This window comes from Tubulanus polymorphus, chromosome 6 (assembly GCF_964204645.1).
Source record: "Tubulanus polymorphus chromosome 6, tnTubPoly1.2, whole genome shotgun sequence".
Lineage (NCBI taxonomy): Eukaryota > Metazoa > Nemertea > Palaeonemertea > Tubulaniformes > Tubulanidae > Tubulanus > Tubulanus polymorphus.
Genome location: NC_134030.1, coordinates 19,065,305 through 19,080,941, shown reverse-complemented (window position 1 = coordinate 19,080,941; position 15,637 = coordinate 19,065,305). Strand labels below are relative to the sequence as shown.

At 39.6% G+C, this 15,637-nt stretch overlaps 1 protein-coding gene across 1 annotated transcript in view; it reads left to right on the top strand.

Moving 5' to 3' along the window:
• LOC141907825 (cell adhesion molecule Dscam1-like) overlaps window positions 1–2,795 on the top strand; it is a 66,137-nt gene extending 63,342 nt beyond the window's left edge. Inside the window, exons 32-35 of the mRNA XM_074797568.1 lie at window positions 388–568; window positions 956–1,131; window positions 2,014–2,158; window positions 2,696–2,795. Of these exons, the coding sequence (XP_074653669.1) occupies window positions 388–568; window positions 956–1,131; window positions 2,014–2,158; window positions 2,696–2,795 (602 nt within the window). The remainder of the gene's footprint in view (window positions 1–387; window positions 569–955; window positions 1,132–2,013; window positions 2,159–2,695) is intronic.
• The last annotated feature ends 12,842 nt before the right edge of the window (window positions 2,796–15,637 follow it).

Sequence of the window (15,637 nt, the reverse complement as noted above, 5' to 3'; positions counted from 1 at the left end):
CAAACAGGTTATCCATGACATCTTCAAATTACCTACTACTAATTTGATCGGGCATTCCAAATATCATCTTATCTCATTTAAGTTACTTGCACACTGATCTTATTCATACAACCGTCTAGAAAGTATGGTTTCCTATTTTTCTGGTATGGTAACCGAAATTACCTACTTCTTGTTTGATTAAGTAAATCCATGGGAGTTTTCTACCACTAAGATTCTATCTTATGACGTTGTCGCATTGTCATAACTCTGATTTTAACCAGCAAGTTGAAGACTGCCGTGAAATTTCAGTGAATTACTGCCCAAATAGGGGGAGTTTTGAAGGGACTTTGATAAAAAAAACAGCAAATCGCCAATAAAAACCCTAAATTCTATCGTTTTTCTGTCAAGGTCGACGGAGTAGACCGAGTCGAATGGGATTCTCAAGTGACACAACCGAGCCCGAAGGACCGGTACAGCATAAAGAGCAAAGTCCAGCCCATCGTCGACCCAGGACCAAACATAAGGGCAAACATAGGGGCCAAGTTGTCGGCAAAAAGGTAGTCCGACCGAGTCGCGGAGGACCTCCCAGGTATGTTGTTTATTCGTTTATAAAAAATACAATTTGAATCTTTTTCATCTTAATATGTCTTGATTTTACAGCCTTAAGATTTAGGATTCATTTATCTTTCTTGATTTCGTTAATTCTATATTATTCCTCATTTAATGGAGTTAGGAAATAGTCGATCCTCCCTTGAAACAAGTGGAATTCTCAATAGTTGTCGATGTCTAACTGCACACTAGGGCAGGCGGTGGATAATGATTTTTCAAATGAATCCATAATTCCCTAATTTATTGCGCTGGCGTCTCGTTGCGCATCGATTCAAAATGCAAACGAATATAGTTACGGAAATACAAGTAAAGATGTACAGTTGTTTTGAAGTAAATATATAATTGCATTATCTTCTTGCCGTTTTAGGTGCCACAGTCGAGCTAGTACGACTAGTACTAACAGCGAGGAAGTGACCTACGCGTTCAACGGACAGACAGATTCGCCGACGCCCCCTAGTCCACCCGACGGGTATCACTCTTACGACCCGTATACAGAACCGCGTTACGGTCGCGGTAGAAGACGCAGTTTGGGCATGAATAGAGGTATATAGTTCACACCTGTTGTTCCTCGGTATATATATTTTCAGATATCGGTTTTGAAGAATTTCACGTGCGACAGAATGATACTACAGGGTCCAGTTCCACAGTTCTGAGTTAAGACTTGACCCTGGGTTAAAACATCGAAAATGAACTAACTCTAACTCACAACTGTGGAACTGGGTCCAGGAGACCCAACAACGATGCAGTCACAATCCAGCAGGCCATTGGCAGGCCAATAATGGGTGTCTCGAGGGTTATGATGATTTTTAACTTAGCTCGCTTGTATTCAAAGCAAGTTGAAACGTTAACAATAGAACTAATCCAACATGCATACGAAATTTGTTTGCTAAAATCTTCGATGCGTTGTATCAACGAAACTTTCTCAAAGCCCATAGCTGAGCATCTATTGCTCTTTTTATATTCTTTCGGGAGGAGGGGGGGTATACCAGGCCCTCGTTTAGTTCCAACCTTATTAGAAAAACAACCTGTATAATCCCTATACGCCACTGATTGCAAATGATAATGTTACAATTGGTTCATCGGTATACACTAGGGTATCTAATACCATGGCAAGAAGCGTGAACACCACCGTGTGTCATGAGCCATTTTTCACGATCAAAGTCTTATCTCGATAATGAACCTTTTTTCCACCACGCAAGATCCAATCGCGATATCCTGGACCCAGTTCCACAGTCGTGAGTTAAAGTTAGTTCATTTTCAATGTTTTAACCCAGGGTAAAATCTTAACTCAGAACTGTGGAACTGGACCCTGGTGGCTAAGCTGCTCAGTCATATTACCATCATTTACCGTTGCATTAGCTCGCGTTTCTCTAGTTAAGTAAGTCTTTAAGACTAATAACGTTTCTTATTTGTCTCATATTACAGGTCGCCACGGGACACCGTTGCCTAGGTATGATATAACCCCGGAAACACCGGGAACTGACGAGTGTCGCCCCCTAGTATCGGCGACTGTGAGACCAGCTCTGACATCGCCTCGGGAAGAGGACGAGGTCATCGGGTTATTAGAGAGGTAAGCTGCCATTGCAAATTAGGTCCAATCAGCTATAAAGTCACATCCTAAGTAGGGAGTCACCCCTGATGGCATCACTAGATGGCATCACCCCTAGACCGGGTGCGCAGGTACGTGCGCAGCTTTGCCGCACGAAAACTTGCGGCACCAATCAGATTGCTCGTTGTATGATCGCCGATGTAAATTTCACTGATAAACTTTCAATGTATAAAACAAGGCTAAACTAAAACCGGATTTCTGATTGGCTAATAATGACATCATCTAAGCTGCGTACTCGATCTAGTGTGGCAGGGTTGCGTACCTTGGCAATCTCAATGCCATCAGGTTCGAATCCCCGCCCGGGGAGGGTGTATCCTTACGGTTAGTTGGTTATGCGGTGTACTTGGTCAGCTTCGGGAGCTGGATTGTTGTTGTAAGACGTGTCTCATAGAATTAAATATGCGTCGGACATGGCGTTAAACATGGCAGTTGAAAACAGCCTTAATGATTCATCATATATTCCTCTTGATTTTCCTCATTCGCTTCATTTTCTTTCAGGCAATATCGCACGGTGAAAGAGGAAGGCGCCATGAAAAGCACCGACACTTTAGAATTGGACGATGGAAAGAATTACACCGATAACTTTACCGTTGTGTAGTTGTTTATAGAGCAGCAAGAAGGCGGAATGTAATCTCCTGACAAGACTGGCACGCTGCAAAATTAAAGATGGCTGCTATACGACGTTTAGTTCTCAGCACTAGGAATAACAGTTTTTGTATACGCTCGGTGTAAGCTTGATGTTTGAATATTCGTCGCCGAACCGTCAGAAATCAAATTTTACCCAATCCAAATTTCGGGATGAATAACCCCTTCCCCTGCTGATTGTTAGAAATGATACTCAAAAAAAGATGAACTTTTGCATTAAACGCACACAAAATACGTTTTCATAAATACTGGAATTGTACAAAGCATGGAAAAGGATACGTGTATATACTATGATACCCCACCTTAACAAATCGTCATAAGTATGTTCTTTGATTATATCAATGTTCGAATCTTTCATGAGTGTGATCTTCTTCACTAAACCCCATCCTCTTTCTCCTCCTCTCTCTTATCTAGCTAATATGTTAATATGCCATGTGTATTCTGCAGTTTGATATGTCCAGTGTTTTAAGTGAAATTTGAATTGATTACAATACTGTGACGTATAGTTACGATTATAAAACGGTTTTTGCGGCCCCAGCAATTTTATCGCGGGTATCAATCTGCTGCCTGGTCTGACTCGGCGTGAGACTTTTTTCCATTTGAGAATGAACTACGTTTACAGCGTAACCTCGTCGACCTACACGATTTGATTGATTTCATACTGGATTCTAACGAACTATCGCTTGTAACGAACATATTTTCTGGTCCCGTGAAGTTCGTTGTAACGAGGTTCCGCTGCAGCACGTTTTCCAAAACTGATCGTCTACACTACACTTGCGCCGAGTACTTCACCTAAGGCATTTTCCACCGAAAATGAACTATGTGTTAGACATTTACCCGAAGCTTAACGCTACAAGGATAAATGACCGGCGAGTGATTCCAGACTGTAGACTGATACCTGATTAAATTCACGTTGTCACAACCACTATCGATCATTTCGTTGTTTGTAAATACTAGATTTTAATTTATGTAAAATGATGATTATAATTGATTTGCCTATTGACCATCTACTGGGTATACGACATTTAGTGCTTAGACCCGGCAGGTTTTATTCAGAATATTCTATGTGGTGGTCTCGTGTGTTCAGTCTGTGCATTTTGAGTATTTCTAGTCAGCATATACTGATGGGTCAGTTACGTATTTTGTAATTTTGTACATAGTTTATTAGACTCAGTCGAGAGTTTTTTTTTTGTTTTTGTACGAAATACGATATTGCATTTTAGTTATATCCAGACGAAGCTAGATTCACTCGTCATCGAAGTGCCATCACGATAACGCCGTTTTCGTGGAATCAGATTTGTTTCGAATCTTTCCTACTTCGCGGTTACCACCCTCACTAAATTCGCGAACACAGTGGGCGCACCTAAATATCAATCGTGGCGTTATTCGCCATTTCAGTAAAATCCCGAATGGATTCTCTAATTACATATAACCGAAGGGACGTCATGTTGTCCCTCGTGCACTTGTGCGTGGAAGATGTTCCCATAACCGACTCGTCGTGCATGCGCACTGGCTGTATGGAGCGTTGTGGTATTTGAATTAATACTGACCGTTAGCTAGCGCCCGTGTTAGGCATTTGAATCGTTTTAAAGTCGAGATCCTTCATCGAACATCAGCATCGATGCCCTATGCACCCTGGTAGAAGCATTAGCGGTTGAGGTGTTACTAATGGTTGTACTTGACTTAACCGTAACCATGATCGTTATTAGTAGTAGCGCCAGACCGTGGGAAGTGGCCTAAACAGTATTCAGGCCACAGAGAATACCAGATAGGCCCGATTAGAATCAAATTGACTCAGCTATCGTGGACGTTATCTCCTGATAAGAAACTAATATAACTTCACACTAGCGCGTGTTGACTAGAACTCTTTGTTGAACCGGTTTTGAGTTTGTATCCTCAGTTTTACGATGTTTAAAGATTGCATTTATTTATTTATTTATTTATTCGTGTACAGGAAAGGTTTTCGTGGCTTCACACACGAATGTGACATATTTAAAAGTAGAAAGTTTGTTTTTAAAAAAAGACTTAATATTTGTAAATAAGATTTTTCGATATCATCGCGGTTTTGATAAGTAGATCTGAGCGAGTAGTAGATCTGGCTCTTTGAATAGGTTTCGTGTTTTCAGGAATAGGCAAATATTCACAGAGAACCCCATTTAGCACAGATAGAATATGATCATTGGAGATTAGAATAATATCATCAACGAAGTTAATCCACACAAAGCTGTGGTAGATATCCATCGACACGAAAGCCTTAGGGTGATTAAACTTGTGGCAAATTATGGCAAAATTACGAAAACTAATCGCTATTAATATAATAGTTAATGTATATACTACTGCACGCATTGACACCTGGCGGATCCTTACTCGTCACAAGTGGTATCCTCGATTGTCACAGTTGTTAATGTCCTACTGCACACTAGTGTCGCCTGGTGGATCCCCACTTGCCACAAGTGGAATTTTTCCACAGTGTAGTCGATGGCTAAGCCTATTTTTCACAAGCACCATCTGGTGGATCCTTGCGACATGAGGCTGGCACGTAGCCAGGTCCTCGTTAACCGATGTCACATCTGATGTACCGATGACCAAATCATTTCGACGAATGATTTCTTATCCTGTAAATTTATTACTGAAACTAAAAATAGTAAATATACGACGACTCTCAGGCGGTTTAGACAGGCAGTGTATGGGATGACGCATTTAATAATATGATAACTATCATAATTATTATCATTATTATTAATATATAATATAGTTGTGCGATGCCTGAAGGTTAACACGACGAAGAGACTTTCTTTTTAATCATTAGAAGTGTTTTTGTGTATAAACGACTGTATCGGTTTAAAAGAGATTGATTCCAAAAAAAATAACGATTCTATCCTGACTTCTGAAAAATATACCCCCAGCATATTGTGACTAGTCGTACGTTGCTTGTGCTATAGGCCCTGTACGCTTGGTGGTTTATTCCATTGCGAGTGGATATGGGTGATGATGTATTTAGGCGCGCGCAGGCCAGCGGTTTCTACGTTCAGTTCGTTCTCGACAGAGGGCAGCAGCTATAGGTTCGATCGATAATCCTGCCCTATTTTGTTTCGAAATCGACGAAAAAGACCGGTAAACTTAGATTATTTTGCATCGGAAGAGATGCTATCGGAATTCGGAAAGCTAATTAGGGAACAATAGTTTGAGCAGACACGATCTCTAGTTTTAGCGAAACGTGAATAATTTGAATTCATTAAAAATTGCATGTAACCACAAATTATTAAATTATTGCTTGAAGGGTTTAAGATCCAGGGGCCGGCTGCATAGTCATGGCTTAGACTGCAACTGGCCGGTTGCATAGCCAATCTAACAACTTTAGACCAGTCATCTTAGGATTTAAGACCACTTTTGGACTTAAGTCACGACTGTGCAACTGGCCCCAGATCATTTCAGTTAAATGTTTTTCGAGGTCAATTTCGACTCGTGTTCGATTCGGTAACATGAAGCTGGTGTCGCCGCCTATCGTGGGAAACAGGGTTTAAGTTGCTCCGGTTGAGGTTTTTAGTGAGTGTTAACATCACGTTTTTACTCATAAAAGAAAAATGTTATAAATATGTATGTATATCATTATAGATGTTGCAGTGTGGAATTATACTATTTTACCTCGGGAGTCTGTAACTTAAATAATGCTTGCATGATATTTTTAGTGTTCGGTGTACTCTACTATACGCGGTGTTGTGTAATGTGTAGCGACCTCGTGTGGTCATGTTTGAAACGAATTCAAATCGCAGCGTTGACACTGCGGGGAGCTGTTCATTTTAGACCCTACTTCCGGCCACGAAATGCTGCCCGATCCAAACCAGGTCGTACGGTCAAGCCCGGCTCAGTCGGTTCGGGTGGGAACTGTCGTTTTGTTGGGGGATACGTTACATTCATTGCGATGATTAAGATTGTAAAGTTATCATCGAATCTTCATTTTTGATAATGTACACGCAGCCGTAGTCCCCGATCCAGGGATATCCAGAAAACCCAAAAATAGAGTGGCAAATGTCGTCTATAGAGGTCTTATAGCAATGACCTCAAATCAAGTGACCGATACCATATTGGCACAGAATGCAAGATTTGCAAGGCGGATCTGCTAAATTTGTAAATGACCAAATCAATCTGTGTCGTTATCAATGGCAAGTCTCCTATGACGTGCAAGACCTCTATGGTAGCTAGAACTGTCAGGCAAATCAAGCCACCCAACTTGAAATTCATCTGACTGGAATTCAATAATGTAAAACGAATGTTTGAACCGTAGAATTTAGCAACGACTTTTACAAAAAAAAGAAAATTCGATTCCTGCGACAATAATGTAATTATTTATGAAATGAAGGGTCTGTGAATGATACCGTACGAAAAAAAAAATCACAATCCAACATTTTCCGATCGACTTAAGCAGGCTTGATTGAGAGTACAATACCCAAAAATATATATAAGAAGACATACAGAATCGGTTGATTAATTAGCTATTATAGGATATTCATGAATAGGATTTTAAAAATGAACTTTGGTGTCGAAATCATTTAAAGTCTCGTAGTCACATCGACGCAGCTTCGATTCGGGGCAAGTCGACAGTCGATCCATCCGGGAAAACTACAATTTCGAAATCGTGTCCCGAATCGAATTCAGTATTTCAAACCGTACCGGGAAAAAAAAATGAAACCAACGAAAGAGCTGGGAAATTTCATAGCGACGAGTGTTAAAATGAAGAGTTTCCTATCAGAGTCAATATTGTGGATTCGCGCTCTGCATTCTCAATGCAAAAAATAGGGAAACTTTGTAAATAAAATTGTTAGCGTGTAAATAGTTACGAATTTCAGTCTTCACTCGCTGAGATAGCTTCCGAACTTTGTATATAAATACGATTGATATATCTTAATATGTGTAAACTGTGGCGAGAGAATTTTTTAAACGATTTGATTGTACAATTTTGAGATGTTGTCCGAAGTTCGTGTATTCACCGTCGTTGGGCTTCTATTTAGCGAGGTCGTGGGCTATTTTTCGACTTGACTGAAGTGAAACGGTTCGACTTAGCGGAAAGGATAAGAACATGGGATTTGAAACTAAATGCGGGGTCAGATGGATGTTTGCCTGAAAAAAAATTATGTTACAAAACTTTTAAAATCATCGAAACAAATTCGTAGAAAATATGTAAATATTTTGTTCCCCGTTTTGTGGCATACGTACCGTGGTAGCTCAACTGCACACGCTGTTTCTAAAGTTTAAAGGAGAAATTCGTTTTCAAGATATTTTCATCAGTAACTGCATTGGCTATATATACATACGTAGTATGTTGCCCCTGAAGAATGTCGGAACCCGCAAAAGAGATTATGCGAAAAATCTTGGTATTTCGTTGTGAAAAGAAACAAATGTAAGGTTATGAAAGTATGTAATGTAAAACTTCCTGGGTTCGACAATTTGGCCCCAAAATGATCCAGAATGAAAGTGGTGTATGGCGTACCCTTATTCAGCGCCTTATGGGCTAGGAGTTGCCTAGCCATCGAATACTACTCACCATTTAAAACCAGCCGAACTGCTTTACATCTGTTTGACCTAATCTGTTAACCCAGCTGCGACAGTAATATCTACGATGACATCATCGTGTTACTCTAGTAGTCAAGATTCATCCTTAACCAGCAATCACGTGCGAATATTTTTACTCACGTGTCGCGACTAGTGAATACTTTTTGTCGGATGAATTCGACTCTGGCAGGCGGGTTTGTTCGTATATTATCACTACCACGATCGTGGTACCTAAGTACAATATTGTATTCAGATATACTAGAATATCGATAAAGTTAATTAGTGTTTTGTAGTAATTAAGTACTACATGGGTTTTGTGTTCATCGTGTCTATGAAGAAAAAGATGTTTTAGCCCCGGAAAAAAACCTGCCACCGAAGAGCATTAAAAGTTGACAATCTCGGCGACATGAGTTGTAAATATATCTAGTTGCCTGACTCAAGGTAAGGTGAGTCAGTTGGAGTCTGGTTGAGTCAATGTTACATCCTCTTCCGCAAGAAAGAGATGTACAATTCGTCATTCGTCGCTTGCTTGCGATGCGTTGTGAACGGTTGAAACTGGTCGTAAATGCGTCCTTAGTTCTGCAGCGATAGTCGGAGTCTCTCGCGCCCGCAAAGTAGTTGCGACCGGTGGAGGCCAACATGTCGCAAAAAGCAGAACATGCTGGACGTATCGCTGGCACTCACAAGGCCGACTTAAACCAAGCTTTCTAGAAAATTGTCCTGCTGTTGTTGGAATTAAGTTCGTGTTGCTTTTAAGGTTTATAAAAGAAAGTGCACACGCGTCCAGTCTTTGATGACTGGCCGTAGAATCCTCATAAAACAATTCCGGGATTAGTGTCCAAATACGCGACCCTGTTCCGCAGTTCTCGTTAGCGTCCGAATTGGACAAGAACTATTTCATAAGTCCAGCTTTACCGACAACTGTTGAGCCGGGTCCAGAATAATGTATGGATGGTTTGTTTACGCCGAATAATTCATCCGCAAAATATCCAGGATCCAGTTCCACAGTTGTGAGTTAGAGTTAACTCTGAGTTCAAATTAGTTCATTCTCAATGTTTTAACTCAGGGTCAAATCTTAACTCACAACTGTGGAACTGGGTCCAGCCGTTTTCAGGAGACTATTGTCTGGTCACCTATATACGACGTTTAGTAGCGAAACTAAAACTAAGAAAATCATGTTCATGAAAATATACGAGGAAGAGAAACGTGATTTGGACGGTTATTATTTTGTCGATTGTTTACGATATACATTTTAATTCGGGTTACGATCACAAATGTCTAGAAACCACACGGCTCGTCGGTTACGAATGTATGTAATACTACGGTGAACCGTTTTGGCGATTATTAAGTGCAATCATTTCCTCGCAAGATTTTATATCGAGTATGTCCCGTGTTAATTTCTTTATACTTAAAATAAAATGTTGATATTGCGAATTTGAGATTAGTTCGTCGTTCTTCGCTTCTCGGCTCATTTTTGATACCGGTCATGTTTGTTTTTTTGTTTTTTGTTTTTTTTTTTGTTTTGCATAGCAGTCGATGTACAGTCAAGCAGAAAATGGGATTCGTCACTGTACGCTAGCGACACCTGGTGGATCCTAACTTGTCATAACTGGAATTATGAATTGTCGCCGTTGTTGATGTGTGTTTGTTTGCTTGTTTGTTTTGGCTTAACATCACTTGCATCTTGGTTTCCCGAGACTAACCCTATTGGATTATTCATTCAACCTCACGTCGGGATCACGGTCTTTGAAGCGTTCCCCGCGCACCGTAAGCAGCCAGCAGGATTCGAACCCACTTGTCATTTCAGCACTGATGGTGTATGCAACAACATCACGCCTTATAACAACACTGAGCTACTGAGGCCGTCTTAAGCTCAATTCAATACAATTCAATACATTTCGAGTCCAAATACGGACTTTCTATTGACCTTCTTTCAATGACGTAACAAGTTTTCGATTACAAAAAAATATCTACGGCTACAAATATACGACCATACTTGTTCTTCCGGTTCTGTCACCAGTGCCATATTTGTTGCATTTATATATTTGGAAATGACAGTTCCTGGATGACTAAGGATGTGAAATAAAGTCAACTTCATTCTCAGTGCTCATTGGTCAATTTCGAGCAAAGGCTGACTAAATGTATCAGCACCAGTGCAAGCCTGCCTACACGTGTATACTCGTAGAGGCAATTTGAGGCAGCACCGTTTTCTATCAGGTTAGCAGCAAACATTTTTGTTGATTTGGATAGTTGGTTTAGGTTGCATGTTTGTGAATCAGCTTTTTATATAGATGTAAGATATATGACTATGTAACAATTCCAGCGCCAGGCTACGAGTATACTCGTTATGACAATTGGTGGCAGCACTGTATTGTCATCGTTGCCGCAAGCGTGTTAATAACGACAAGATTTGAACTTCTGCAGAAAATACGTACGGATCTCTTTGCCGAGTAAAAGATACAAGTAGAAATTGACGACGTAATTCACCGAATGTATCTGAGATACGGATAGAAGCGCAATCGCGTCGAACGGCATCATAATTACGATCGTCAACGGTAAGGTGAATGCAGCGAACGTGAGAGATACCGTAACCAACATGACAGTCGTGCGTTTAGTTTTGCCCGTTTTGTCGCCCGAAGAAGCCACACTATTTCGCCTACGAATCAATAGAACCATAATCAAAACGTTCGAAATCAACACCAGGCAGACGGGCGATGCGAAAGCGAAAATCGTATGGTACCTCGACGACTTGATGAACTCGGGAAGGTAAATCAAACACGCTTGACCTCGACGGCGGCATTGGTGACTAGGATGAAGAATATTACCGCGCGCGAGAATCTAGGAGTGCATATCAAACGGGCGGAAAAAGGGAACATTACGACTGCCAACCGTTCTAAAGATATAGCCACTATCATCCACGAACTCGTGCACAACGAAATGACGCTTACGTATTGGTAGATTTGACAGCCGATACGCGAATTCATTATGTAGATCGGGCCGCGGGCTCGCGTCTGAAGTAAGAACTGCAACATAGGCATCAATGTCGAAACAAGGCAATACATTAAATCACTGAGCGACAACGCGATCAGATAGTTGGCGTAGGAAAGATGCCGGAATCTGTTGCTCGACATGATACATAACGTGGCCGAATTGCCGAAAAGACCGAACGCGAATAGTATCGGCGACGCGATCAGGGCTATAAGAAGGAACGTCCGTGGCTTCTGGAAGAAGCTCTGGAGTGTTGTGTAAACCAAGATATCTTCGTAGTCCGTGCCGTTCATCGCTGCTTCAGAACGCGAACTACCGCTGTTTAACGACAAATTCGGAACGTTTACGCTAAGCCGATCACTCACAAAATGAACAAGTATAAACAGATACACAAAGCGGATTTCACCACAACAACGGACATCCAACCAAAATAGAAGCAAAATGGACAACAAATTGAGTTTTTTAGCGGGTACCTGTGATATTTCCTGGCACGGCTTGGACTCTGTGTGACTAGATTGACAACAACAACCACGATACGCAGTCGTTATTGTGAGTCATCCTCGGGAAACATTCAAGAATCGCTGACTGCAGTTTTAAGGGTGTATGCGACAAATAAGGAAAATACAGTTAATTTCCCTGTTTTCGGCTTAAATTTGAAGTAGATGAAAACCTGTTTTCTTTGAATTGAAGCCACGGGAACCACTTAACCTCATTTTCAAGCCGGCTTAGAATTGGCGATGTTGGGTTATTATGTCATTGATTTGCACAAAACGGACACCAGTATAATCAAATTCCCATCCTCGATGGCAAGCGTTTCCAAAAACCCAGCAACAGTGAGTTCCGGGAACTCATTTTGACATGGAATGTCGGAATCCAAGCCTTCGATAATTTCCCATCTCCACCGTGACCCGATAGACTCAATTACTCAAATAATTTGCGGACCTCATTTTGACACGACATTAAGAATTCAAAACCCGCCAAGGAATCGACCACGAAATTCAATTAATTCAATTTTTAATACATGAATAAAAGTTAACCGGTAGGAAATTATACGGAACAATTATCATCTTACCCACGTACGTGTATATATATACCCAGCATTATAGATATTATTGAAGTTTTCAGTTAAACAAGCCATAATAGAATTTAGGTGACATGAACTACTACCAAAAAATAAGCTTTTCATCTTATTCCTAAAGGAACTGGTTCAACACAAATCAGTTATCTATTTTGTTACTAGCATGCAAAGCAAAACATTCAAATGTTCAAAAACATTTAAATTTTTGATATATTCTAAATGTATTGTTTGCTTTTATTTCTATTAACGGAATTGATGAAAAAGTTGTTTAGCTGAATCGCAGTATCGTCTCGCAACTGGATCTTTTATGACACAGTGTATTATACTTTTTCCACTTTGGGGTTATTTTCTAAGTGATTCACAATACGCGAGCGGATAGTGATGGTGATTGAATACTGATTAAAGATAAAATGTCAGCTCTTTAATCTGTATTAGTGTATATGCCCATATAATAGCTAGAAAGGACATATGCAGCAAATAATCACGAATCTGAGGATGTTCAATGTATACACTGACTTTTAAGTGTTCTTAATATCCAGCAGTGATGTATAGTGTGTGTATTATTGAAGTCCGTGTCCATGTGCAATAGGTATTATCGAGTAGACGGAATGGCCTGGTCGCTTTCGGTCTATGTGGCTTTATGTTGTAATGTTACGGAATTATAAATAAAATGCTCTAGTATAGGCCTACAAAGAAAGTCTTTATAGCGGTCAAATGCATGGTCTCGAAGAAAGAGTGAACCATGCGAAAGTTATTTACAAAATAATGTGAATTATCAGGCCATGGTAGTAGGCGGCATTGCAACTGATTCGAAATAGTCGTGTCATCATTAAGAAATATCACATTTAGATTAATAGTTTTAGCCGGTGCTCGTGGTAATTCTGATGCGAGAATGGTGTGATAAGATTAAACCAAATGATATTTTAATTTTCGTGTAGTGATAACAATTGGTCGTTTGATTCAGTTGTTCATTTTCTTGAAAATAGAAACCCTTATAGAACTCAGATGGAAAATCTACTATGTTAATCCACTAGTTTAAGCAAGTTTCGTTTTATCTAAATAATATATTAATATATTTAGTGTAGTTTCGATCACAATGAGTTAAATTAGATATGATTATCATTGTTATGAGAATGAGGCAAATTAGGTTGGACTTATGATCAGACGTGTCGGTTTCATACAACAAAACAAATAGAATGGATATTCTATATCATGAAAATATATCAAATATGTGAAACAGTTCGCATTGACACGATGCAGTGATATTAATGAGCTATTTGTTCTATTGACGTTGACCATGAACATGAATAAAGGTACTTAAGTACCAGCAGAACAGTTTTTAGTCTTTGAACAGTCTAACTTAACTAAATGATATTTTCATTTAGGTATCTGCTTACAGCGTTCTATTTTCTTGTTTTGAATAATTTTTTGTTTCATATTGGTAGCGACGTATTGGTTTGATGTCTGCTCGGGAATTCTATTACTGACGAAATAGAATTACCTCCAGTTGAAGAATCAACTTATAGTATTTGAAAAAAAAGATTTTAACGCCTGATTCATAAGTCCTCATTCAATATCTTCTGATATCTGTCTCATAATCGGGTAAAGCATTTAGTATAGGAGCAAACCTCACGGGTTTCAAAGTCCTGAAATAGGCTTTTGAGATCGGAATCGCTGTCGCCATCTTGTTATCATTTTAATACCGTCAACATTATTTAGAGCTTATGTTCATCTCTTATTTATTTGGCGTGTCCCTACAAACCCACCACAACTGCCGGGACTGAATTACGGGCTCAGAATTTGAAGTCAAAATTCGGGGTAACGAATATTCTATGTATGGATTATCGCAGATTCACTGAAATTTCAGTTTATATAAAATATCCAGTTAAGAAATTCCAGTTCAGTAAATAATTCCATTCAACCTGCACCAGCAAGCAACGATCTGGGGCTTTTAGTGTCGGCATTATATAGGCCTACATTGACATTCTGAAATAACTGAGCCATATTGACTGCATATTTTCTGCTCTCGTTTTCAACGAATAAATAGTCAGAAAGTTAATATTAACACATGACACTAGGCACGCTATGGTTAACATAATATTGAATTCGACCAGTCTACTGCGACACAGATTAAAGGTATCAGTAATGAAGACTAGTTATGAAAAATAGGGTCCGAGTGCTGACACCTACACCCTAAATTCTAGTAAAGAAATTATTTTTTCATGTGGTCCAACCAGTATTTGATAAATCTATGCCAATGAACCTACAGAAAGATAGATCGCATAGGAAACAGTTTAGGTGATGGTCTCACTGTATAACCTATAGGGTTGCTAATGTTCACCTATTGATGACGATCGTTCAGCCGCTCTCAAGAGCTCTCAAGAATACTTAGTTCTAATCCATCCCAAAATGAATTGGGCCATTTCTATTGAAGCCTTTTACCTTATACAAAAACAAGAGGATATCGCCATAGTTGCACCATGGGCTCGCTATAACAAAAACAACTGAGGAGGTCAATAGTCAACGGGATCTAATATTCGGTACTCTGCTATGCACTTAAAATGGACCTACGAAAATCCGAATACATCTCTACATTTCGTTTCATGTCTTGCGAGAAAATAGGAAAACCACACTATCAAAAAACGATGATGTCTTAAATGTGCAATGAACACCTTTAGGCAAATACTGACCTTCAAATTCAAACATTGTATTTATAGATTAATAATACAACATACGATATACATCAATACACATAATTTAGTTATCGGGCCCATTGCAGGTCTACGCAATCTGATATTATTTGAATATGTATTTATAAAGGAAGATGACGCGTTAACACGGTTGTTGATTGATAAGCGTGAGTCTATCTGGGTAACGGGTAATAATCCGCCACATAAACATCTAGCACTTCCAAATTTAATTTCATAACATGTTAATCGATGATTCTCATCTTGATTAAGACATATATCGATGTTACTATTTCTACGGAGCACTAGATGATTGACGGTAATCCCTTCAAAGTGTACTATGAACGCCAGCGAAGCACACGAATCATTTTAAGGATTGATAACTTGATATTTTGATTCGAGGAGTACGAGTTGTTGATTAGATTCGAACCTCAGCCCATAGAGCAAAGACCATTGGCTAATTAAGGTCACGTGAAAATGGATAATTTATAT